The sequence below is a fragment of the Canis lupus genome, chromosome 1, assembly GCF_011100685.1.
Source record: "Canis lupus familiaris isolate Mischka breed German Shepherd chromosome 1, alternate assembly UU_Cfam_GSD_1.0, whole genome shotgun sequence".
Taxonomy (NCBI): Eukaryota; Metazoa; Chordata; class Mammalia; order Carnivora; family Canidae; genus Canis; species Canis lupus.
Genome location: NC_049222.1, coordinates 103142449 through 103168490, shown reverse-complemented (window position 1 = coordinate 103168490; position 26042 = coordinate 103142449). Strand labels below are relative to the sequence as shown.

The 26042-nt window shown below is 51.8% G+C and overlaps 2 protein-coding genes and 1 long non-coding RNA gene across 7 annotated transcripts in view; 1 reads left to right on the top strand and 2 right to left on the bottom strand.

The window, feature by feature from the left end:
• Positions 1-389: 389 nt before the first annotated feature.
• Positions 390-13512, bottom strand: HSPBP1 (HSPA (Hsp70) binding protein 1). Of its 3 annotated transcripts, none has more exons than XM_038527842.1 (8): positions 13428-13512; positions 12640-12934; positions 10357-10561; positions 8071-8295; positions 4576-4731; positions 4367-4463; positions 3739-3850; positions 390-691 (listed from the first exon to the last, which is right to left on the bottom strand). In XM_038527842.1, exons 2-8 carry the CDS (start codon positions 12841-12843, stop codon positions 617-619), a joined length of 1074 nt encoding a protein of 357 aa, XP_038383770.1. In that variant the 5' UTR covers positions 12844-12934; positions 13428-13512; the 3' UTR covers positions 390-616. The 3 variants fall into 3 exon arrangements, with proteins under 3 accessions (XP_038383770.1, XP_038383769.1, XP_038383768.1); XM_038527841.1 differs by lacking the exon at positions 13428-13512 and adding an exon at positions 13280-13421 and having other exon boundaries at positions 12640-12937; XM_038527840.1 differs by lacking the exon at positions 13428-13512 and adding an exon at positions 13280-13421.
• A 4383-nt stretch (positions 13513-17895) lies between these two features.
• The window catches only part of BRSK1 (BR serine/threonine kinase 1), a 17923-nt gene continuing 9776 nt past the window's right edge, over positions 17896-26042 (top strand). Inside the window, exons 1-7 of one of the 2 annotated variants that reach the window (XM_038527794.1) lie at positions 17896-18122; positions 19869-19963; positions 20058-20143; positions 21911-22051; positions 24948-25064; positions 25145-25178; positions 25262-25330. In XM_038527794.1, coding sequence (XP_038383722.1) covers positions 17987-18122; positions 19869-19963; positions 20058-20143; positions 21911-22051; positions 24948-25064; positions 25145-25178; positions 25262-25330 — 678 coding nt within the window. In that variant the 5' untranslated portion in view covers positions 17896-17986. Of the gene's footprint in view, positions 18123-19868; positions 19964-20057; positions 20148-21910; positions 22052-24947; positions 25065-25144; positions 25179-25261; positions 25331-26042 lie in introns of those variants that run through there. The other variant, XM_038527795.1, reaches the window with a different exon arrangement.
• Positions 19679-21696, bottom strand: LOC111098870. 2 transcript variants are annotated; one of them, XR_005354459.1, is made up of 2 exons: positions 21285-21696; positions 19679-20122 (listed from the first exon to the last, which is right to left on the bottom strand). It is a non-coding gene; the product is annotated as an uncharacterized LOC111098870 (long non-coding RNA). The 2 variants fall into 2 exon arrangements; XR_005354460.1 differs by lacking the exon at positions 21285-21696 and adding an exon at positions 20722-20877.

Genomic DNA, 26042 nt, shown 5'->3' with positions numbered 1-26042 from the left:
GCACACACACACCCTCGGTGCCCAGGCTCCCACCACCACTGCCCAGAAGCCTGCGCTGAGCTTTAATTGGCTGAGCTGAGGTCACATAATGCACCTCCGCATGGGATGCTGGGAAATAACGTGGCTTCTGCCTCAGGGCAGGCTGCCTGAGTGCTAAATTTGAGGGTTCTTCAAACGGAGAAGCAGGGGTGGATGAGTGAACCGGAAGGAAGGAGGGCGGCCCACCACCCTCCCTGTCAGGAGAGACTGCTTAGGTGAGCAACGGTGGCTCTGGATTTGAGAGCAGTGCGTTCATGTTCAAGCTTGGGCACCCCAGACCCCCTAAGATGGCACACCTTCCCAGGTAGGGCGCCCTCCAGGGGAGATGACGAAGGCCGCAGCGAAGGAGCTGGAGGAGAACACCTTTATTAGAGAACAGTGTGGACACGGAAGGGGGTACCGGGAACGCAGTGCGGAAGGGGAAAGTGCTAGCGTGAGGGGTGGAGCCCAGGGGCCGGCGCCTTCTTTAGCGAACCGGGTTAGGCCGCCCTGGCTGCGCACCAACAAGGCTCTGCTCTCCCCTGGGAGACAGGGCGCCTGGGGTTCCCACAGAGAGGGGGTGCTGAGCCACCGGGGTTCACCGATCCATGCTGTCGTCCGTCGGGCTGGAGAAACAGGTCTGTAGCAGCTTTTCGCAGAACTCCAGCTCCTCCTGGATCAGGGGGGCAAGAGCAGGAGCTCTGAGTGCACAGGCGGGGCGGCTTCCAACATGCTCGGCACCGAGATAGCCTCTCTGTCCTCCCCAGTGCTAGCCCCAGAAGCCTCCAGGGGTTTTCTGACTCAAGCTGAGATCCACGGCTCGCTGTTTCCTTTCTCATCTGTACCTGGATTACTGAACCAGAATGAGGGCCTCCCAGTGTCTCTGATACCCCACTGGTCTGTCCTCACCTCAGCCCCTTGGGCTCTTCATTTCCCCAGGTATGACCGACCCCTACTAATCCCCACTTAAAATTAGAACCTTCCACAGGTACAAATCCCGGAAACCAAGAAAGAAGCACTCCTAGGTTGGGCCACATGAACATAAAAGGTTTCTGCATGGCAAAAAGAAGCCAGAAACAAAAAGAAAAGAAAAACAACTTGAAAAATATTTGCAACTTGTCGGAAAAGGCTAACATATTTAATACTTCAAGAACTTTAATATATTGATTGAAAAAAAAAAAACTCACCACCCAGTAGATAAATGGGCAAAGGATATGAACAATTCACAGGAAAGGAAAGCTCTCTAACTTTCCTCCAGGGAGAAACGCAAATATAAACTGATTAGAATACCACTTTTCACCAATCAGCTTGGAAAAAAAAGGTCAAATGGCTTGAGGTACTTTTGAGCACCTTCACAGTTGGAGAGTCAACTGGTTCAGCCTTTACAGAGAGCAACCAGGCAATAGCTAGCAAAAATGGCCCTAAGCTGTATAACTTCATCCTTAACCTACCTTAATCCAGCTTTTCCCCTTTTGCAAACTATTCTATAGACATACTCACACATCTAAAGAAACCTATGTAAAGGTTTATTCTTTCAGCAGAGTTGGTAGCAGCAGAGAGGGGTCATGACACGAAAACAGCAACCTACCTTGCAGCCATGGCTGCCCACACACAACACACTCCTTCTGCACTCTTCCCTGAGATATTATGAAAGGGAACGAGGCAAGGAGCGACAAAGTGGTCAGGACAAGTAGATTTTACACGGAAGGAAGGTAGAAAGGAAGAATATATACACACATTTGCTTATGTGCACAGACTATCTTAGGAAGGCCACACACAGAAGTGGGGAAGGTACGGGGTGATTAGGGGCAGGGGCAGCAGGGAGACTTCTCACTTTTGACCTTCCTATGCATCTGGAATTTTGAACCATATGACCACAGGACCTTTTCATGAGAAGGCATTCATGAAATTTAACACTTCAATTTACCTACAAAAATACTTACAAAAGAGTTAGAAAAAAGAACTAAGTCACGATAGAATCACCTTACAGAATACCATCCCAATTGCATTGTTCAGTTATGCTAGAATTAAAGCAGACCTCTACTTAAGTATCTGGAAAGATTTCCAAGACACAGACACATAGGAAAGAAGGCCATATGAAGAGACTGGAGTGGCATATCACTAAGCCAGGGAATGCCAAGGAATGCCAGCAACTACTGGCAGCTGGAAGAGGAAGTATTCTTCCCTAGAACCATCAGAGGGAGCATGGCCCTGCAGACACTTTGACTTCAGACTCCTAGTCCCAAGAACTGCAAGAGAATGCATTTCTGTGCTAAGCCACCTGGTCTATAGTAGTGTTACAGCAGCCATCAGTACCGAAAATATCACTGCCCAGCCTTCTCTGTTCCCTCACAGGTTGTTTCCTTCACTGTAGTTATAACTTCCTGCTGTCAAACTATACAAAACAATGTTAAGTTACACAGATACAAATATTGCATGTACTATACATGCATATACACACACACATACACACACTAGGTATTTGTAAATACATGCTTCTGTTTATTTGTCTACATGTTTCTCTATCACCCCTGGAAGCCCTGAGAACCAAGACTGTATCTTTTTTGCTCCTCATCAAATCCCCCAGTGCCCATATCCAGGCCTGGCACGTGGGTAAGCTGCCCCTGACGAATGGAGGGATGGAAGGATGAGGTTTTCACAGGTGTATTCTTATGTCTAAACTTTTCACATGGCACACTTCTAAGAACTGGAATTTATTATATGATAGTTATATATTATATGATACCCCAATAAAGTTGCTAAAGTTTTTTTGGAAGAAAAAAAAGGAGTGCTGGTCACTTTGCTGGAGGTGTCCCTCAACAGTGGGCCCTGGCATCACCTGCCCAGGGTCTGGCATGCCAGTGGCGCAGAGAATGAATGTCCCAAGACAGCAACAATTGACGTGCTCCCCAGCTGAAAGCCCAGGCTAGGCCAGGCTTAACCCGTGGGCACAACCCATGGGCATGTTTTCCACGTGTCCTTGTGATGAGGTTGGGGCAGGCACCTGGGGTTGAGCAGTGTGCCTCTCCTGGCCCTCCCTGCTCCTCAATCCTGGCACCTCTCTGGAAATGCTCGACAGGGTCACAGAGGAATGGACTCAGTAGAACAGAAGTCCTGGGAGGGTAGCACGTCTGCCATGCTCAGCTTTGCTAAAGCACCAACATCTGGGTGCTACTTAATCATCAGTTAGCTAAATCACTTCATTGTTTAGATAACTAAACAACTATATGAATATTCATTCAGTTGCTCTTTATCACTAATTTGTTACTAATTACCTAATTATCTGAATTATCACTTACTTGTTACTGATCTATTTAAATATCTAATGAGCTATTTATTACTTGTTATTTATTATCTAATTAAATATCTGAGTTGTTTATCTATTTGCTACTCATTATCTACTTAATTACTTACTTTTTATTTAATCAAATATTAAATTGGTTACCTTTTATTACTGATTTATCAGTCTAATAAAAATAATTATTAAGTATCTGATAGGATGTAAACACTTATAAAGTTTAGCTAATAAATAACTTCATTAAGCCCTTAAAACACTCCAATTCATCATTCTCCCGCTGGCCTGTGGTGTTCATACAGCATGAGGCACAGGGGAGGGGGCAGTAAATGTCTGCTGGATGGATGGCAGAAGAAACACAGGAACGAAGAGACAAGGAGACAAACGTATGGATGAAAAGACCACACAGGCCCCGTGGGCAGTACCTGATACTCCTCGTGCTGCTGCAGCAGCTGGCAGCGGTGGCGGAGGAGCTCCTCCAGGCCCAGCTCGGGCTCCCGGCACTCCCGCACGCCCTGGGGGAAGTCTGTCACCAGGCTGTAGGAACAAAAGAGCAATCCTCAGGACCTTCAAAGGTGCGCCCTTGCACTGCTCCCACAGGAGCCCCAGGCAAGACAGTTCCCCAGCTCAGTTTCCCCATCTGCAATACAAATTTCACAGGGTCCCCACCCACATCAGGGCCTACAGTGAGATGCGTACAAAACAAGGCACCTAGCACAGAGCCTGGCCTGGAGCCCACTCCACACACCAGAGCTGCCACCTGCTCAATTGTGTCTGTCATCTTTTCCAGACGCTAATCTGCTAGTTCTGGGTGCAGGGGGAGCGGGGTCAGAAAGACTCTCCCTCTCCTCCCAGGCTATTGTGTCAGCCCCCTACACACGAGGAAACTAATGCCCAGGGAGCGCCAGCACTCAGTCCTGCCCCCTTGGTGGGAAAGGCCTGAACTCCTGAATCCTAGAAGGGAGGAGGCTGGAGGGCTGTAGCCCAGTGATGTCAGCCTGAAAAATGGGAGCACCTGCCCCAGGCCTCGTCCTCTCAGAGGCCCCAGCATACCTGCACAGGGCTCCAAGCACATGCTCATGGAAGGGGCTGTGTTCTGTCCGGATCAGGGCCACCAGCTGCTGGACCATCCCCATGGAGCACAGAGTCCCTGGGGGAAGGGGCTTGGGGGTCAGAGGGGTGGTCCACACCCCTCCCCAGGCACACCCCTCCCCCACCCTCCCTTGGGCATTGTCCTGGGCCCCCTGCCCTGGCCGCCCCACCTTTGTGTTCAGGGTGGCCCACCAGCAGGTTCTGCAGCAGGAATGCCGACTTGACCTTGAGCTTTTGCACCTGCTGCTGCATGGCCCGCATCAACACAGAGAAGCCATCCAGGCGAAGGAACTGCAGCAGCCCCACCTCCTGCTCCCGGACCAGGCCTGACAGAAAGGGGGGGAGAGAGAGAGAGAGAGAGAGGCCTCAAGGTCACCATTGTCACCACGAGCCTCACCACTATCACTTTCAACTACTATGGGCCTGGGTTTCATAAGCACAATATTTTTTTAAAGCATTGTTTTACTGAGATATAATTAACATAGACTATTAGAAGAAAATTTTGCCCCGTCCCTCCCCAATCCTGCTCTGGCTCTTGGTATGTCTGGGGAACTGAGGCTGTCTACCCTTTGTGGCCAAGCCTCCCAAGGTCTGTCTGTCCACCTATCTCCTCAGTTTTGGACATGATCTTCCTGATGTCACCTGCTCCAGGACTCTTTCTCTCACCTTTACTAGAGTTCCTTCCCAGCTTCCCTGTTCTTTTTCCCAGGGCCAAACTGTAACATAAATATATATCTGGTCTTTGCCCCCATTCCTGACACTAAGCTCTTCAAACCCGCGGAGCTTCCTGGGTGATAAGAGCATCTTTTGTTCCAGTGAGGTGACTCCAGGTGGGCTCCTGGGCAGGGTTTACTTCTCAGAAATACCAAGCCATGATTAGAAACTTGGAACCGGGATCCCTGGGTGGCGCAGCGGTTTGGCGCCTGCCTTTGGCCCAGGGCGCGATCCTGGAGACCCGGGATCGAATCCCACATCGGGCTCCCGGTGCATGGAGCCTGCTTCTCCCTCTGCCTGTGTCTCTGCCTCTCTCTCTCTCACTGTGTGCCTATCATAAATAAATAAAAAAAAAAAAAAAAAAGAAACTTGGAACCTCCAGCCCCACCTCCCAACCTCCAGAAAGGAGAGGGACGAGACTGGAATTAATGATCCATTATGTGCACAGGAGGAAGCCTCCACAAGATTCCCTAAACGGTGGGGTTCACAGACCTTCTGGGTTAGTGAACACGTCCTTGTACCAGAAGGATGGCACACCCCAACTCAGGGACAGATGTTCCTGTGCTCGGGACCCTTCTAGACCTCGTCCTATACACTGCTTCATCTGGCTGTTCATATCTTTTTTTTTTTTTTAAGATTTATTTAGGGGATCCATAGGTGGCTCAGGGGTTTAGCGCCGCCTTCAGCCCAGGGCGTGATCCTAGAGACCCAGGATCGAGTCCCACGTCAGGCTCCCTGCATGGAGCCTGCTTTTCCCTCTGCCTGTGTCTCTGCCTCTTTCTCTTCCTGTCTCTCATGAATAAATAAATAAAAATCTTAAAAAAAATTTATTTATTCATGAGAGAGAGAGAGAGAGAGAGAGGCAGAGACATATGCTGAGGAAGAAGCAGGCGCCTCACAGGGAGCCCGATGCGGGGCTCAATCCCAGATCCCGGGATCACCACCTGAGCCAAAGGCAGGCATCTAACAACTGAGCCACCCAGGTGTCCCTGTTCATATCTTTTATAGTAAGCCACTAAACATAAATATTCCTCTGAGTTCTGTAGCTATTCTAGCAAAGTATCAAACCTGAGAAGTGGATCATGGCAATGCCCAATATATAGCCAGTAGCTAATAAGTACAGGAAGCTCTAATTTCTTTTTTTTTTTTTTTTTTTTTTTTAAGGAAACTCCAGCCCCAACATGGGGCTCAAACTCCCAACGCTGAGATCAAAAGTTGCATACTCCATGACTGAGCGAGCCAGGAGCCCCCAGAAGGCCCAAACTTTCCACTGGTGTCTGCAGGAGGGACCGTCTCTTAGAACTGAGTCCTTAACCTGTGGAGGTGTGCCAACTCTGAGTAGTCAGTGTCAGAATGGAACTGCAGAATGCCCAGTTGGGTGTCCAGAGAATTGGAAAACTGACTTATGTAAACTCCTGCACACACATTTGGTGTCACAAATGTCATGAGTGAAAGAAACAGGTTTTCCTCCAACTTGAAACAGATGACACAGGGCTGCCATAGGACCCAGCAATTCCAACCGCAGGTGTGTACACCCAGAAGACAGGAAAACACACGTCCATGCAAAAACTTGTCCACGTGGTTCACAGCAGCACAATTCTCACAGCCAGAGGTAGAAACCACTTGATGCCCAACCAATCAACTGATGAATGGATAAACAAAATGTGGTCCCTTTATAAGTGACATATTACTCAACCATAGAAAGGCATGAAGCATTGGCACAGGTTATAAATGCAGATGAAGCTGGAAAACATGATGATCAGTAAAAGAAGCCAGACACACACAAAAGGCCACATGGTGGACACATCCAGAGCAGGCAAATCTGTGGAGATGATAAGCAGACTGGTGGCTGCCTGCAAGGGCTGGAGGGAGGGGGTGAGGCAGGACTCCTAACAGGAATGCAGCTTCTTTTGGGAGTGGGGGAAATGTTCTGGAGTTAAGACAGTGGTCATGGCCACCACACAACCTACTGAATATGCTAAATTGTACATGTTAAAAAGATAAACTCTATAGCCTGTGAATTCTATCTCCATAAGGCTTATTTAAAAAGGAAACAGTAGGGATCCCTGGGTGGCGCAGCGGTTTGGCACCTGCCTTTGGCCCCTGCCTTTGGCCCAGGGCGCGATCCTGGAGACCCGGGATCGAATCCCATGTCGGGCTCCTGGTGCATGGAGCCTGCTTCTCCCTCTGCCTATGTCTCTGCCTCTCTCTCTCTATCTATCTCTGTGACTATCACAAATAAATAAAAATGAAAAATAAAATAAAATAAAATAAAATAAAATAAAATCAAAAATTAAAAAAAAAAAAAAAAGGAAACAGTATCAAAAAAAAAAAGAAAACGGCCAGTGGGGGCCTCCAGCATGGCACACACACAGACAGGAGCCCAACCCACAGTTAAGAACATTCCCTGGGCTCAAACCCCACATCTGCATGTCCTTGCAGGGTGCCCCAGGCTGTCACCCGGTCCCTCCTCTAGGTGGATTTGGTCTCCCTACCTCAGAGGCTGTGCATATGAACTAAACAAGTTAACACTCTCGCAGGGCCTGGCATGGGGCCTGGCATAGAGTGCCCCACAGGCACTGGAATCATCCTCGTCCTGGCACCTGTTGCCCAGGAGGCAGCCATTAGTATCTCTAACAGGTAGAGAGGCTGGGGTGCCGCTTAACACCCCATTACACACAAGATGGCCCCCTCCTTACCATGAGTGTCAACAGCACTGAGGCCAAGAACCCTAATGCACATGAAGCACATAAGCTGAGTGGTGCACCTATGTCATCAGAATCTGGCTCTCTGACAAACGAGGGGTTGGCTGGCTCACCACCCTGTCCCCAGTCTCCAGCACAGTCTTAACTGGCTATGGGAATAAATAAACAATTATGGCTCCCCTCCATCTGCCCCTGAGCAGATGCCAGCAGGGCCCCTGCCCCTCCCTGGCTGCCCCAGACACTCACAGGAGATGGCAAAGAGGGCCTTCACGCGCACCAAGTCACAGGGGTCCCGGTCAAGCAGCCTCAGCAACTTGCGCAGGGCACCCAGGCCCAGCACTTGCTCCTGGATGGCTGCCACATTCTGGCTGCATGTGCCGATGAGCTGTGCTGCTCGCCACCTCAGCCCTGCAGGCCCTGCCTCCAGGTAGCGGCCCACCAGCAGGTGCATGCCTGACAGCTGGCAGAAGTCTGTGCAGAGAGAGGAGAGATGAAAGTCCAGGTGGAATGGGCTGAATTATGCACCACCCCCCACCCAAAATCCACATGTTGAAGAGAGGAGAGATGAAAGTCCAAGTGGAATGGGCTGAATTATGCACCACCCCCCACCCAAAATCCACATGTTGAAGCCCCAACCACTTGGGTGTCTCAGAATGTGACTATATTTGAAGATAGTCCTTGTAAGAGATCATCCAGGTAAAGTGAGGTCATCGGGATAGGTCCTAATCCTCGCAGTAAGACTGATGTCCTCATAAGAAAAGATCAGGACACAGACACACAGGGAAAACCGTGTGAAGACACAGGGAGAGGGCAGCCATCTGCAGGCCAAGGAGAGAGCGCAGGAGAAACCAGCCCTGCCCACACCAGGGTCTCAGAACCCTGAGAAAATACATTGTGTTTCAACCCCCAAGGCAGTCAGCCCTCACAAGTGAACACAGCAAGTGAGGCCAGAGGGGTGGGCTGGCTCCCAGAGCCTGCCTCAAGTGCAGGATCCGTCAAGCACCCAACCAGAGGTCCCTCCAGGGCCAGCATGCCTCAAAAACACCAGCATTCAGGCGGTTAGGGTTCCAGAATCCAGCACACTACATCCCAGTACCAACCCCCAATCTTTGTGACAATCAGAACACCCCTATGGGAGAACAGTACACTAGACCAGGGCTCGGCAAACTACAACCCACCACTTGTTTCTGTCAATAAGGTGGTAACCAGCGAACTTGGCAGTTCCTCAAAAAGTTAAACACAGAGTTATCATGGGTCCACTCCTACATAAATATCTTAAACCACAGAAAGCAGAGACTCCAATAGACACTTGTACCAATGTTCAAAGCAGCATTATTCTCAATAACCAAAGGGGGAAAGGACCCAAATGCCCATCAGTTGCAAACAGATAAAAAAAAACATGAGGTCAGGGCAGCCCCGGTGGCTCAGCAGTTTAAGCGCCACCTTCAGTCCAGGGCATGATCCTGGAGACCCAGGATCATGTCCCACATCAGGCTTCCTGCATGGAGCCTGCTTCTCCCTCTGCCTGTGTCTCTGCCTCTCTCTCTCTCTCTCTCTGATGAATAAATAAATAAAAATCTTTAAAAAAAAAAAAAAAAAAAACATGAGGTCAATCCACACGATGGAGAACTAGCCATTCAGAAGAATAAAGCTACAATACAGGCTACAATGTGAGAGAACCTTGAAGATGTCACACTCAGGGAAGCCAGTCACAAGAGATCACGTACTCCACGATTCCATTTATGTGAAACATCCAGAAAAGACACGTCCACACCCTCCACAGCTACATCATGCCCCTCCAAAAGAAATGGAGGATGCTAAAAAAAAAAAAAAGAAAAAGAAAAAGAAAAAGAAATGGGGGATGCTGACCTTCTATCAGCTCCTCGGCACTTAGGACAAAACCCACAGCACCTACTTCAGCCTGCAAGGCCTTGCATACCCAGCAGCACCTCCTACCTCTTGCCCCTCCCTCACTGCATTCTGTCATGCTGGCCTTACTGCTGTTCCTGCACATATAAGGCATGTATGTGTACCTCAGGGCCTTTGTATTGGCCTATTCCCTCTGCCTGTTATGTTTTTCTCATGGCTGTTCCCATAACCTGCTCATTCACTCCAGGTCTCTAATCAAATGGCACCCCTTGGGGAGGCCTTCCCTGACCATGCTGCCCAGAACCACCTCCTCATTCATATTCTAGGCAGTGACAGTGCAGTCCCAAGAGACAAGGGAGAAATGACCAGTTTTGGAAAATGTCACGAAGGTAGACCTGATACCAGCCAGGCTGGTGGGGTAAGTGAAAGTCCCTTCCTGGTGGCAAAGGGACCAACCAGGAAGAGATAGGACAGTCCCATCTGGGGCCTGAGTTGAAGCCAGACAGGAGAGGGAGAGGCTGGAGGCTGGAAGGGTGGGGAAGAGTCCGATGGTGTGGTCCCCAAGAGAAAAGACAAGGGCTGAGCCACAGCAGGACATGGGGCTGAGAAGGAAGAAAGAGCCAGAGGATGCTGAGGGGCAGCCGTGGGTGGGCCCAGGTATACCTGCAGCATTGTCCATGTTTTCACACAGGTCGGCCAGCAGCTCCAGGGCCCCCTCGCGTTCCTGCTGGTCAGTGGCCAGTTCAGCCTCAACAGCCAAGGAGGGTATAGGCTGGGACAGCACTCGAAGACAGTTCTTCATCTGCTCGACTTCCTCCCGCTGGCCCCGGAAGGCTGCTGACACAGCCTCCTGCAGCCACTGACGCCTCTGTCAGGGCAGGAGAGTGGGGGAAAGAACCAAACCTCCATCAGTGATGAAATCATAAATAACAGTTGTTACTAATAACAGCCAACATCTGAGAGCTGACCTATCATTCCTTCAACAGCTACCCACTGGGTATCTCTTCCACTGAAAATTTTTTAGATACCAGACTTATAGAGAGACTGGGGCTATGGGGTGTGAAAAAAGGCACTCTCAGATTTCTGTCCTGAGCAACCAGAAGGAGATGAGGACAATGGTAGGAGAAGCAGGTATGGAGCAGGAGTAGTAAAGATGAGAACTCATTTTCTACCATGTTAAGTTCAAGGGCTCTATTATGCGCACAAGGTAAAATAGTGAGTAGGCTGCCTGAAGCTCAGGGAGGGGGCCCAGCCTAGACTTGGCTTTCTCAACCCTGGCTCTACTGACCCTCGGAGCTGGAGAGTTCGGGGGTTGTGGGGGAAGGGCAGTCCCATTGTTCTGCATGTTATAGAATGTTGAGAAGCATCCCTGGTCTCTACTCACTAGATGCCAGTAGCCCCCACCCCACCCCAAGTGGAACAACGAAACATGTTTCCATGCATTGCCAAATGTCCTGAGGGGGATGAAATCAGAACCAGTGGTCTAGAGATGTAAACTGGAGAGTCATCAGGGTAAATAGTCTCAACACATGAGATCACCAAGGAAGTGAGCAGAGGTAGGTACGAGGAGAGCCCTGGGGTGTGCCATCATTCAGAGGCTGGGGAATGAGGAAAAGTCAACTGAGGAAAACAGGAAGGGAGAGCCAGTGAGTAAGGATGAAAACAAGGACAGTGCTCTAGAAACCAAATGAAGAAAGAAGGATGCCTGAGGGGCTCTGCATTTGAGTGTCTGCCTTCAGCTCAGGTCATGATCCCAGGATCCTGGGATCGAGTTCTGCATCAGGCTCCCTGTGAGGAGCCTGCTTCGCCCTTTGCCGATGTCTGCTTCTCTGTCTCTCTCATGAATAAATAAATTTTTAAAATCTTAAAAAAGAAAGAAAGAAACCAAATGAAGAAAGAGATCCATTGTCCAGGTGGCCAGTAAATCAAATGCTGCCTATTAGGTCAAGTAAGTTGACAGTTCAGAGCTGGCCACTAAATTTTATTTTCCCATCGGGCCTGTTAGTGCTCATATGTGGGCTCTATAGTCACAGTCCTGAACAAATTTGGCCAAGACATTCATTTTTCTGTGCCTGTTCCCATTTCATTAACCTAAAAGTTCGATGACATCATGGATGTCACTGGATTAGCACGGCATTTTGTACACTGGAAACACCATCGCCAGCTAAACACATATAACAGATGTTGCTACTCATCTCCAAGACAACCTTCCAAGTGTTACTGTCAACCCCACTTCACAGATGAGAAAACTGAGGCCCAGAAAGGTTGTGACACACAAAGGTCACACCGTCGGCCATCCACAAAGCCTTAAGTCACACCTAAATGGTCTGTCCACAGAGCCTGCACTCTTCATGAGAACAGCCTGATGCTTGCAGGAGCCCGGCCTCTCTGACGGTGTGCCCTGAGTCCTGTGTATCTTCAGAAATATCTGGTGAAGGGCAGCCCTGGTGGCTCAGCGGTTTAGTGCCGCCTTCAGCCCACGGTGTGATCCTGGACACCGGGGATCGAGTCCCACATCAGGCTCTGTGCATGGAGCCTGCTTCTCCTTCTGCCTGTGTCTCTGCCTCTGTCTCTCATGAATAAATAAATAAAATCTTAAAAAAAAAATATCTGGTGAAGTACATGTTACTAGTCTTATTGTCATCATCAGTTTGCAAATAAAGACCTTGCCATTCAGAAAGATGAAACAATATACCCAAGGTCACACAGCTGGATATTGCTGGAACCAGGATGGCAGGGTTCTGAGAATCCTCCCTCCTTCTTTACTTGCGGAGCTACTCTGCATCCCAGTGCCGTATCTGCCCTCCCAGACACTCGTGAGACCCGACCTTCAATCTACAATGACCCAGCTAGGACAAATACAGCCTACTACTCTGCCTTCACACCTAGGCGCTGCCTCTGCCCAGGGCACTCTCCCCCCAATTCATCGGGTCCCTCCATCTTTACCTCCTCACTCATGGGTTCTGGAGGGGGGTCTGGTTCCTCAGAACCCGCCGTGATAGCCATCTGCAGCAGGCCTTGAAGGTTTCGAGGGGGCAGAGGATGGCCCGAGTTCCCCGCAGAGGAGCCGCCGCCCCCGGATGAGCAGCCCTGGGAGGCTGGGGGCAGCGCCAGAGGGAGGCGGCTGCCCCCCGAGCCCTGGTCCGCCATGGGCCGTTTCTGAAGGGAAGACTGTGTTTGGGGTAGGAGGTGGTCACCGCTGAGGTAGTTCTGGCGCCCGGATGGGTCGACTCCTGGGGGTCTGCTGAGAAGGTGACGTTTTAGGAGAGCTCCGCGCCCGCCCCATGACCCCAAACCACTGTGCCCGCACCCACTTTAACCACAGCCCCGCTTTCCTTCCTTCATACCAACAGGACCCTTCCCCAAAGTCTCAGTCCCTCCTTCCTCCCTCGCAACAAGCCCCACCCACTCCACCTACCAACCCCCTCCCCCATCTCCACTAAATGCGTTCCTGTCTCTTAGCAACCCCACTGCCCTGCCTCCATAGCAACAAGCCCTCCCTTTGGACGTCTTAGCAACAAGTCTCCTCCTTCCTCTCCAAAGAGGGGAGTCAGAGAGAGGTGGACCTCACTTCCCCGGGCCTCACCTCCCCCGGGCCTCAAGTCGCCGCCGCTACTAAAGATAGAGTCGCTGCCACCTGACTCTGGTGGGCGCCGCCATTTTGACCGGAAATGCGCTGGTCTCGCCCGGAAGTTTCCGGCGCCCCCTCCCAACCTCCCAACCTGGGGCCGTACCTGAGGCTGAGACCGCGTGCCTGTCTCTTAAGCCCTTCCCACCTGGCCGGATACTGCGCTCGGCCCCGCCCCCCGCCCACGCTCAGCCTAAGCTCCGCCCCCAACCCGGATCCCGCCCCTCAGCGAGCTCCGCCCCCTCGACTTCCCTTCAAGCTCCACCCTCGCCCCGCCCCCAGTCAGCTCCGCCTCGGCCAGACCCCGCCCACACCTATGTTCCCGCCCCTCCCTGCTACCTCAAGCTCCGCCCCTATTCTAGGCCTTTCGGCCTCTCCCAGCTTAGCCCCGCCCCTGACCTAAGCCCCGCCCCGTGCTGGTGCCCGGTAGGCCCCACCCCCTCCTTGCGGGTAGTGCAGGCCCCTCACTTAGACCCCCTACCCACCTTTTCCTGGAGCCCTGGCTTGTCACCTCTAACATCTGACGTAAGCACCCTTGGCCCACCTCACCCCTCTCTTGGCTTCAGTTTCCCCAGTCGTCAAAGGGGGCTACCTGGTCCTTGCTGCAGCTCCTGTGCAGACACCTGTTACCATCCAGGCTCTAGCTCTTGGAATCCTCCCTGAGACCTGCCAGATGCATGGGAGGGGATTCTTGAAAGACGAACCTGAAGCAAAATGCCCAAACAAGGTGCCCTGGGAGGCGAGCCCACTGTGTTCTCCGCTTTTGGGGTTCAGCTTTGGGAATACGCCTGGCCTGAGAGAGGTGTTTGCCTTGAGCTGGGCTTAGAGAAAGCCCGGTCCCAGTCTCCCATTAGAGGTCCCGCCCCGTCAGGAGAAGGCTGTACTCAGCCTCCGGTGCTGGTGTTCACTGCCAGGCCTGGTGTGTTCCAGGTTATATTTGGGGCGGAAATAGGAAGACAACATAAAAGCTACACGCACAGTGGGCAGTGTTTGTAGCACTGAACAGAATAGCTCTCATCTGGGCTCCCACCCCCAACCCCTGTACCCTATTGTATTAGTTTTCTGTTGCTGCCTTTAAATTATAAAAAATGTGGTGGCATGGGGACACCTGGGTAGCTCAGCGGTAGAGCTTCTGCCTTCAGCTCAGGGCATAGTCCCCTGTCCCAGTATCGAGTCCTGCATCAGGCTTCCTGCGAGGAGCCTGCTTCTCCCTCTGTCTATGTCTCTGCCTCTCTCTCTCTCTGTGTCTGTGTCAGTCATGAATAAATAAAATCTTTAAAAAATTTTTGGTGGCTTAAAACAACAGATTTATTATCCTATAGTTCTGCTGGTTAGAAGTCCAAAGTGGTTCTTACTGAGTTTGAACCAGGGTGTCGGCAGGGCTGTGTTCCTTCTGGAAGCTCTAGGAGAGAATCTGCTTCCTGCCTCTTCTGGCGTCTGGAGGACACCCACACGCCTGGGGTTGTGACTGCATTGCTTTGGCTTCTGCTTCCATCATCATCCCATCTCTTTCTCTGACTCTGCTGCCTGCCCCTCAGAAGGACCCTTGTGATTACATTTAGGGTGCACCCCAATAACCAGGATCATCTTCCCATCTCAATATCTTCAACTCAATCACATCTGCAAAGTCCCTTTGGCTCTATAAGGTGATACATGCACAGGTTCTGGGAATTAGAATGTGGGCATCTCTGGGGACTGTTATTTACCCTCCCAAACTTATATACACCTAGGTACAAGTCAGTTTATATTATTTACAACATGTAAATGTTGCCTTTACCTCTGCCACTCCCCCTGCTTGTGCTCTCTCTCTCAAATAAATAAATGAAATCTTTTTTTTTTTTTAGATTTTATTTATTTGAGAAACAGATACCGAGTGAGAGCAGAAGCGAGGAGGAGAGAGAGAAGCACGCTCCCCGTGGAGCAGGGAGCCAAATGTGGGGCTCAATCCCAGGACCCCAGGATCATGACCTGAACCCAAGGCAGATGCTTAACCAACTGACCCACCCATGGGCCCCTAAATTTAAAAAAATAATAACTAAAAAAAATTACAGAATACCAGGCATATGGTTACCCAGCTTCTTTTTAAAAAAAATATTTTATTTATTTATGAGAGAGAGAGAGAGAGAGAGAGGCAGAGGGGATCCCTGGGTGGCTCAGGGGTTTAGCGTCTAGACGCCTTTGGCCCAGGGCGCAATCCTGGAGTCCCGGGATGGAGTCCCACATCGGGCTCCCAGCGTGGAGCCTGCTTCTCCCTCCACCTGTGTCCCTGCCTCTCTCTCTCTCTCTCTCTCTCTCTCTCTATGTCTATCATAAATAAATAAATATTTTTTTAAAAAGGAGAGAGAGGGATCCCTGGGTGGCGCAGCGGTTTGGCGCCTGCCTTTGGCCCAGGGCGCGATCCTGGAGACCCGGGATCGAGTCCCACGTCGGGCTCCCGGTGCATGGAGTCTGCTTCTCCCTCCGCCTGTGTCTCTGCCTCTCTCTCTCTCTCTGTGTGACTATCATAAATAAAATTTAAAAAAATTTAAAAAAAAAAAAAAAGGAGAGAGAGAGAGGCAGAGACACAGGCGGAGGGAGAAGCAGGCTCCATGCAGGGAGCCTGACATGGGACTTGACCCTGGGTCTCCAGGATCACACCCTGGGCTGAAGGCGGCACTAAACCGCCAAGCCACTGGGGCTGCCCGGTTACGCTGCTTCTAAGGCCCTATATGATCTGTCTCTTCGCCTCATTTTCTCTCTCTCTCCCCCTCACTTGCTCCCCTCTGGCCACACAGGGCCTTCAATGTTCCCACAACACACCAGGAACACTCCCACCACAGGGCCTTTGCATTTGCTATCCCCTACATGGAAGGTACTTTGTCCACACAGCTCGGACCCTCATTTTCCTTCAACATCCCCACACTGGAGTAGTCTTTCTTGGCACCATATCAAAAATCATACTCTACCCAATGAACACTTCCTGTCCCCCTCCCTGCTTTAATCTGCTCTTTAGCACTGGTCTCCACTGTCAAACATACCAAATATTTTGCTCATCTTGCTTATCACTCGCCTCACCCACTGCAGTGGGAGCTCCACAGGGCAGGGATCTTGATTGATTGGGATAGTTGCCGTCCCCTCAGCATATGGATAGTGCCAGCTCAGATTTACCACTCAATAAAGGTTCATGGAATGAAGATGGTTGACTAAGAGAATAGAAGCTCTTGGATCCACGTTCTAGGGGACTTAGGGATTAAAGGGATGCCTAACACCTTTGGGTACTTGATATGGGGGAGTCCTGGATTATGTGGATATCTATGTGATGTGCCATGGTGGGGGGGTGTATAATTATATGAAGGCCCATATAAAGATTGAGGAGACCCTCTTGTGGGCACAGAGAATATTCAGGGGTCTAAACACACAGGGACCTAAGGGAGTTCTGGAAGGTTCTCAACGGGAGCATTGAGAATCCTAAATGGAATGGATGGGTCCCCTAGTGCTGGTGGGGAAAGGAGGCCTGGGGGTGAGGGCAGGCTTGGAGGCCTGGAGAAGCAGGGATGAGTCTTAGTCGGGCAACTCCCAAATTATTTCCCTCTTAGTCTGCCCCTGCAGTGTGTCCCTGTGTTCCCCAGCATGTGCCCTGCACCTGTGCACCTGTGGACCGGTACCAACACCACTGTGGGTTTAAGGTTCTCCTCGCCATCGCTCTCCCTTTCCACCTGTCCATTCCTCTTCCTGACCCCCATCCCTTTCCACCTCTCTCCCACTCTTCTCTCTGACTCTCCATCCTTCTGTCTTTCTTCCACATTGTTCCCGCCTTGTCCCTGTCTCTCTGTCTCCCCGCCCGGTTCTCTCGGTATCGCTGTCTCTCCCGGTCCCCATCACATCTCTTCCATCTCCCTGTCTCTGTCTCTCCAGCTCTTCGTCCCTGCCTGCTCTTCCGTCTCTGCCCACCGCTGCATGGTCCCTTGCCTGCGCCAGCGCTGTCGCCGAGTGTCCCCGTCTCTATTTCAGACTCCCTCTCCCTTTGTGCGGCTCCATCCCTGCCCTGGTCTCTTGGCTCCGCATCTCGGTCCCTTGCCTCTCCTCCATCCTCTCTCCTCCGGCATCCCTCCATCCTCCCTGCACCCTCCCACCTCTTCGCCATCCCTCCGGCGCCCAGGCCCGCCCCCTGCCCCGGCTCCCCCTCCCCCCTCCGAAAGGGTTAACTTTGGGGAAGGGCCCGGAGTCCCCGGATGGTGATGTCAGCGTGCCGGAGAGAAAGGACGAGGTGGCGGGGGGAGGAGGAGAGGAGGAGGAGGCGGAGGAGAGAGGGCGCGTGGGGGGGTGGGGGGGACCTCGGCCTGCAGCATCCGCCGGCCCGCACCTCAGACCCCCCCGGCGGGGGGAGGCGCAGGAAGGGGGGGGCCGGCCAGGGACGGGCTGGGGAGGGGGGGCCGCGCAGCCCCCCCGGGCCATGCTGACTCCCGGGGCCTGACCCCCCCTCCCCCGGGCCAGCCCCCCCTCCCCCAGCTCCGCGGCCCGCCGACGGGGGGGGGCGCCCAGCCCAGCCCCCTGGGGACCCCCGGAGAGGTGGGGAGCAGCCGGGGGGGCCGGGACGGAGCTGTCGCCGGCCCCCACCGGAGGGACGGGGCGACCTGCCGCAGGGGGGGCGGCCGGGGGGCCGGTCGGGCCGGGACCAAGGGCACCATGTCGTCCGGGGCCAAGGAGGGGGGCGGGGGTTCCCCCGCCTACCACCTCCCGCACCCACACCCACACCCACCCCAGCATGCCCAATATGTGGGCCCCTATCGCCTGGAGAAGACGCTGGGAAAAGGACAGACAGGTGAGCCTGGGGAGGGGACACCTGGGGCGGGGGGCTGGAGAGCTGGGGGCAGAGGGCGGGACTCATGGGTATTCAAAGGGCAGGGGCCGAATGCCCAGACCCAGGGGTCCCTCACAGAGAGGGGACTTGGGGTCCAGTGTGCTGGGTCCCGAGGTTGGAGGGGGCTGGGGGCTTGGACTCCTGGAGGGAGGTGCTGAGGCCCAAAGGCTCCCACCTCATGGGGGTCAGAAGTTGGAAGGGCTCCAGGGCCACGATGGGGAAGGGAGGCCGGCCTGCAGCAAGGGATCATCAGCCTGCACCAGGAGCTGAGGTGCTTGCTGCAGTACGCCACGGGATGGGGGTGCACCCCGGGGCAGCCGCTTCCCTCTGCACTGCTCTCTGGCTGAGGAGGGCCTCAGGCTCTCCTGGCAGGCTGTCTGGGTGACCAGCAGTGAGGCTCGGGTGATGGGGTCTGCAGCATTCTCCCCATTCCAGCATGCTGGCTCAGTGTGGGGAACAGAAATTGACAGGGAAAGTCAAATCTCCCAGGAGTGCTTGTGGAATCAGGGGTCATCCTTTGCTGTTGCTAAAGGCTGGCTCCAGTCGGGGCCTCTTTCTTGCCAGGTGGAGGGTGGGTGGGTGTGAAGCAGGAGCTGCACACCCGTGTCCTAGGCAGGAGGCCCAGGGGTGGGCCCTCAATCTCTTGTGAAGCTGAGGTTCCAGGGCAACAGGGAAGGGAAAGGCTCAGACCTCAGGATCCTAGTGGTAAGGGTGTGAAGGTGTCACTGACCTGAATTCCTGAGTTATGGAAGAGGAAGGGGCCATGGGCCTGGACTCCTGGGTCTGAAGGAGGAGAAGCAGAGGGACTGGGGGCCTGGGCTTCTTGGTCTGAGGGAGGAGGGGGCTGGGGGCCTGGACTCCTGGGTCTGAGGGAGGAGGGGCTGAGGGACTGGGGGCCCAGGCTCCTGGGTGAGGGGGACTGAGGGAGGAGGGCTGGGGGCCTGAACTCCAGGATCTGTGGCTTTGGGCCTTACCCTTGGGAAGTAGGCATACTCTTGGGGTTTGCATGCTCCCAGCTACAGCTGCTACTAAAACCAGATTAAAGGAGGGGATTAAAAGGTCAGGGTTTAGGAGGAGGTGGAGGAGGATGGTCTGGGAAGGAGACAAATGTGAAAGTATATTCCTTGGGAGACATGGAGTCTCCAGAAGATTGAAGAGCAGAGAATTTAAGGAAGTGATGGGTTGAGAGAGAGAGAGAGGGAGAGAGAGACAGGGTGAATCAGGCAGGCAGGGAGACAAAATTATGGAGACACAGTGAGGAAAGATTCTGTGGAGAGATGGATTTGAAGGGGTACATGAGGACAGAGAATCAGGGAGAGAATCAGGAGTGGCTATGGAGGTGATGGCAGGCAGAGAGGGACAGACAACCAGAAGGGACAGAACAGGGGCATCTGGCTGTCGCAGTCAGTGGAGCCTGCAGCTCTTGGTTCTTGGTCTCGGGGTTATGAGTTTGAGACCCACGTGGGTGTAGAGACTATCTAAAGGAGGGGGGGCGGACAAAACAGAATGTCTATGTCTACAGGCAACAGCAAGAAGAGAATGTGTTTTGTGGGAATGGTAGCTGTCAGAGCCCTGGGAGCCCAGGTCAGGGTGATTCAGGCCAGCAGGGAAAGGAGGAGGAAAGGGGGTCATAATGGAGACTCAGGAGCCAGAGGCTGGGCGAGGGCTCTGGGACCACCCCCCCCAGTTTCAGTCCTGCTTCCCCAGGGCTGGTTAAACTCGGGGTGCACTGCATCACGGGCCAGAAGGTCGCCATCAAGATCGTGAACCGGGAGAAGCTGTCGGAGTCAGTGCTGATGAAGGTGTGTGTGCACTGGAGGAGGAGATCCCTTTGGGGCTGAGGGGAGGGATGGGGGCCATGCTGACCTCCATTCCCATGTCCCGTGCTCCCCCCAGGTGGAGCGGGAGATCGCCATCCTGAAGCTTATTGAACACCCACATGTCCTCAAGCTGCACGATGTCTACGAGAACAAGAAATATTTGTAGGTATTTATAGACACCCAGCCCCCCTTTCACCCCCCACCCCAAGTTCCTAGGGTGGGACCTTTCTGGAAACAAGTCCTGGAGGGGCCTGGAGAGACTTAAGGTCTCCTGACTAGAGTCACGGAAGGGCCAGTCTGTCCCTTTGCTACTGCACAGAGGCCCTCCCACACATACATACACACACACATAATCCTTGCTCCCACACCGACTGGCCTAGACTGATGCGAAGGGCCAAATATGCCCTAGCAACAGGACAGCCGCATCAGCCATCCTGAATGGGGGACAGAGATCCATCCTGGCCCTTATTCCCAGCCTCAGGCCCCCACCATACTGGACTACAGGGAACATTCTCTGCTAGATAATCTGGATGCCCTCAACCAGATCCAGCTTGCTAAGGGCAGATCCCCACCTTACTCCTCTTCACTGAGGCAATGGGAGTTTAGCAAAGCCTGAGGCTCAGTGAATCCTCCTTCCTAAACCACCCCTCTCCTGATCCCTCATAACCATGGGTGCTGTGATGGACACCCCAAAAATGGCCTGCTTAGGAGTTCCGAGTCTGTGTCTCAAAGTTGATTACCCTCCAGGAAGATGGGAGTGGAGTCCAGCTGCCTACGGTACAGACAACAGGCCTTTGTCTGACTCTGGTGACCCAAGGGACAGCTGGGCTAGGCAGCGGGTGAGGGGCCAGATTCCTGCCCCCACCACAGAGTCCCCAGAATGAACTGACTCCATCCAATACCCATCAGATGCTGGGCAGGGTTTCCCCAGGCAGGAAGCGGCCCGGCCCCAGGGGCTCATGGGAATTGTAGTCCTCAGGCTGCCCCAGGTGTGGCAGCAGGGAGGGGCTTTGTCACCAACTGCTGGAGCTATCACTCCCACTCCACCTAGGTAGATAGAGGGGGCCCCATGGGAGTTTGGGTTTCACAGAGGACTATCAGCCTTCCCTGAGCTCATATAAATTGAACTCTTGTTCCCAGGGGCTGGTGGGAATCAGAGTTTAGCCTCCCGGAGCCTGATGGGATTTGGAGTCTTAGGGGTCCAGGTGCTGATGGAAAAAATTAAGAGCCCATGTCCCAGAAACTTCTGAGAGTTGGGAACTTTTAAACCTCTCAAGAGCTAATGGGACTTGTAGTCTTTTACCTTATGGTCGTTGACTTAGATTGGTGCACACTGCAGTCGTTATTTACCAGGAATTAATGAGAATTCGAGTTTCTACCTCCCAGAGGCTTACAGAAATGAGAGGCTCGGCTTTCCAGAAGCTGATGGGAGTGGAGGACGGGGGTGTCTTTATGTCCCAGCGTCCTGTGAGAATTGAGGTGTTTCTATCCTCCAGGTGCTAACAGAGTTGTCGTTATCTCCTGAAATAACTAGGAGTCAGAGTACTGATACTCCTAAAATTGCCATGGGAGTTGGCTGCCTAGAGCTGGGGGGAATTGAGTTTTCGTTTCCCAGAGGCTTGATGGGAATTGGAGTCTCTTTTGCTGAGGGACTCATGGGAATTGGTGTCTTCTTCTCCCCCTCCTCCCAGAGACTCATGGGAACTGGAGTCTTCTCCTCCCGGGGACTCATGGGAACTGAAGTCTCCCCCCCACCCCCACCCCCACCCCCACCCCCACCCTGTCCCGGGTCTCAGGAGACGGGATTCTTTGCTTACAGTGGGATGGAGGTCTTGTGCTGCGGTCCAAGGGCTTTTGAAAGAGGGAGACCAGGCTCTTTGGTCCTCCACATGCCCCTTCCAGCCCTCTGGCCCCTCCACGTCCCCCCAGGTACCTGGTTCTGGAACATGTCTCCGGAGGTGAGCTCTTTGACTACCTGGTAAAGAAGGGGAGACTGACACCCAAGGAGGCCCGGAAGTTCTTCCGCCAGATCGTGTCGGCGCTGGACTTCTGCCACAGCTACTCCATCTGGTGAGGGGGCAGCGGAGGGGAGGCTGGGATGAGCGCTGCCCACAAGGCTGACTGGAAGCCAGTGTGGTGCAGCCCCAAAATAAATCTTTATTCCTTTTTAAAAATTGAGATGTAACTCATGTATCATAAAATTCACCCTTTTAAAGTATAAAATTCAGTGGGGTTTGGTGGACCCAGTGTTGTGCATTGCTGCTATGTAATTTTAGAAGATTTTCCTCACCCCCAAAATCATCACCTTGTACCCATTAAGCAGTCACACACACACCCTCCCCCCAGCCTCCGACGACCACCAATCTGCTTTTTGTCTCCATGAGTTTGCCAATTCTGGACATTTCCTATAAATGAAACCATAGTATATGTGGTCTGTGTCTGGCTTCTTTCACTCAGCAAAATGTTTTCAGCGTTCATCCATGTGGTAGCATGTGTCAGTACTTCCTTCCTTTTCATGGCTGAACAGTATTCCACTGTGCAGATATGCCATATCTTGTTTATCCATTCCCCAGCTGATGGACACTTTAGTTGTTTCTGTTTTTTGGCTGTTGTAAATAACATGAATATGGGAACATTCAAGTGCATACCTGTGTTTTCAATTTTCAGGTACATCTCTGGGGGTGGAGTAGTCAGGTCATGTAGGAACTCTGCTTAGCCTTTTGAGGAAGTGCCAGATCATTCTCCAAAGCGACTGTACCCTTCACCATCCCCGCCAGCAGTGCATTAGGGTTCCAATCTCTGTATGTCCTTGCCAACACTTGTTATCATGTCATGTGACTTTTTAAAGAAAAGATTTTGGGACACCGGGGTGGCTCAGCAGTTAAAGTGTCTGCCTTTGGCTCAGAGCATGATCCTGGAGTCCCGGGATCAAGTCCCACATCGGGCTCCCTGCATGGAGCCTGCTTCTCCCTCTGCCTGTGTCTCTGCCTCTCTCTCTCTCTCTCTCTGTGTGTCTCTCATGAATAAATAAATAAATAAATAAATAAATAAATAAATAAATAAAATTTTTAAAATAGATTTTATTTATTTATTCATGAGAGACACAGAGAGAGAGAGAGAGAGGCAGAGACACAGGCAGAGGGAGAAGCAGGCTCCCCGCAGGGAGTCTGATGCAAAACTCAATCCTAGGACCACAGGATCAGGACCTGAGCCAAAGGCAGATGCTCAACCACTGAGCCACCCAGGTGCCCCCATTTGACTTTTTGATAGCCATCCTAGCGGGTATGAAGTGGTACCTCATTGTGGTTTTGATTTGTATTTCCCTGATGACTAATGATGTAGAACATCTTTCCATGTGCTTATTGGCCATTCATTTATCTTCCTTGAAAAAAATGTCCATTCAGATCCTTTGCCCATTTTTTATTGAGTTGTCTTTTTATTATTGAGTTGTAAGAATTCTTTATTCTGAGAAAAGATAGGTCTAGGAGTTACTCCTAAGGGTTCTTTATTCTAAGAACAAATATTTTATTAACTGTATTTTTCAAGTTTTTTCTCCCAGTCTGTGACATGCTTTTCAGTTTTAAATTTTTTAATTTAATTTTTTTAAACAACTTTTAAAAATTCTTTAAGTAATCTCTACATCCAATGTGGGGCTTGAACTTAGGACCCCAAGATCAAGAGTTGTGCGCTTGGGGCACCTGGGTGGCTCAGTCAGTTAACCATCTGACTGCAGCTCAGGTCATGATCTTATGGTCCTGGGATCACCCCATGCTCAGCAGGGAATCTCCTTGTCCCTCTGCCCCCCTCCCCCGCCATGCTCTGTCTCAAATAAATAAATAAACCCCCCCCAAAAAAAAGAGAAAAAAGGTCACACACTGTTCCAAACGAACTAGCCAGGCACGCCACTTTTGTGTTTTTGTAGGAATGTTTTTTGAAAAGCAAGTTTTAAATTCTGATAAACTCAAGTTGGTCAATATTTTTTGTACAGTTTATGCTTTTTCTGCCCAGTCTATAGATCCTTGCCCAGCTCAAGGTCCCTAAGGCTTCCTCTTACATTTGCTTCTGGAAGTTATATAGTTTTAGCTCTTGCATTTAGGCCCATGATACATTTCAAATTAATATTTGTCTGTGATGTGAGGTAAGGGTTGAAGTTTGTTTTTTTGGCATGTAAATGTCCATAGGAAAATACCATCTTTTTCTCGGTGAATGGCCTTGAGCTTGTCTTTTCAGCCTTATTTGTTTGCACTCCTTCAGTCTCTGGGATAGAGATTGGGGTGGGTATCGGGGCAGAGGGGCTCAGAGTTCCGCAGGGAGTAAAGATTGGTAATGGAAAAGCATCCCATTTAAATTGTCAACACCTCCCTATGGACAAGACCCTGTCAAAATCCTGACATTAAAAACACTGACCTCTAGGGGGCAATAGTCAACATGTTTAACAACAGGTATGACCCAGTTACTGACCACTTCCAACAGAAACTGTAGAATCCTCAGCGCTCCCCCACCAAGATATCAAACCTTAAAACTTGAGGAATTTTGCTCCAGGGGAGAGGGCAGGTGTCTCCAGGAAGGGACCAGTGACTGGCTTGGGGTGACCTTATTATTATTATTCAGTATGGAAATAGCTCAACATTAGCCCTCTTAACTCAGAATATCTCACTTAGTACCTATTCAAATATTTGTGGATAAAATCATATACTATCTGGGGTCTCCTATTAAATAATCCAGTGGAGGAAAGAGAGTATGTATGGGTGTAGATAAGGCCTGAGTTGGTAACAGATTTGCCCTGAGTTGGTAACAGATGAGGCTGGGGGATGGGCACATGGGGCTTCCTTATATTCTTCTATTTGGGAGCATGTTTGAAATTGTCCATAATAGTTTCCAGAAGGGCCCACCTCTGAGATATAGTAACCAGGGCCTCGGCCTCTGGGAGGAGACCAGAGGCCTGAGCCCCACCTGCCTGCCTCAGCCACAGAGACCTGAAGCCTGAGAACCTGCTTTTGGATGAGAAAAACAACATCCGCATCGCAGATTTTGGCATGGCATCCCTGCAGGTGGGGGACAGCCTCCTGGAGACCAGCTGTGGGTGAGTGGGGGCCTGGCCTCCGTCGTCCCGGGGAGGGAGTGAGAAGCCGGCCAGAAGCTCACACCACCTCTCTCCCTCAGGTCCCCCCACTATGCATGTCCAGAGGTGATTAAGGTGAGTGAGCAGGTGGAGAGGAGGGAGGCATGGCAGGAGTGTGGTGGACAGACTCAGTCATGGCAGGGCCTTCTCCTTTCCAGGGGGAGAAGTATGATGGCCGCCGGGCAGATATGTGGAGCTGCGGAGTCATCCTCTTTGCCCTGCTTGTGGTAAGGTGCCCTTCACCTCTCCTGCTCCGTCTTCTAGAACAATCCTGCCTGGTGGGAGCATAGAACATGAAGTTCCATCCTCCCCTTGGGGGTTGTCTTCCAAATATTTAACTGGTAACAGGAAGGTGGGAGGTATTAACCATCAGACCAAGATCCTGGAGCAACCCCCCATACCCCATCTCTGTGCCCAGAGCTAGCCAGTCAGAAAACCGTGAGCCAGTCCAGGGTGTTCCAGAAAGGGATACGGCCACCAGCAGCCCTGGAGGGGCTTGGGACAATGGCTATTCTCAGGTGTTTGTTGCAATATGGTAGTAACTAGTATAACCAGACCACGCCTGTCGGCCTGGCCCTTCCCCCAGGGCCTTTGCACCTACTCTTCTCGGCCTAGAATGCTCTTCCATCCCTACTAGTCCCATTGCCAATCTGGTTCACACCTAGACTGTTCTTCACCCTCAGTTCAATATTCATTTCTTAAGGAAGCCTCCCTTGTCCACCCCAACCCCTCATGAGGTCAGGCCCTCGGGGAGGCTCTGTCCTTCCTGGCAACTCTCAGAGTTGGCCATTGTGTGTTGAGCTATGCAGTTCCTTGTACGGTGTCTCCTTTTCTTTCTAAATCATCAGCTCCCAGAAGTCAGGGCTTTTGTCTTTGTGTGTTTTGTTCCATTGGCTCAACATGGTGACCTGGGTTGGCACAGCAGCCCTCATGAACTTA

Bases quoted from the DNA above. Each gene is read 5' to 3' on its own strand.
- HSPBP1 (XM_038527842.1), bottom strand. From the start codon at position 12,843: ATGGCGGACCAGGGCTCGGGGGGCAGCCGCCTCCCTCTGGCGCTGCCC. The intron at 10,562-12,639 runs GTAAAGATGGAG...CTGCCCTGACAG, and splicing joins CAGAACCCATGAGTGAGGAG to AGGCGTCAGTGGCTGCAGGA. The intron at 4,732-8,070 runs GTGAGTGTCTGG...CCTTTCTGTCAG, and splicing joins GGCCCTCTTTGCCATCTCCT to GCCTGGTCCGGGAGCAGGAG.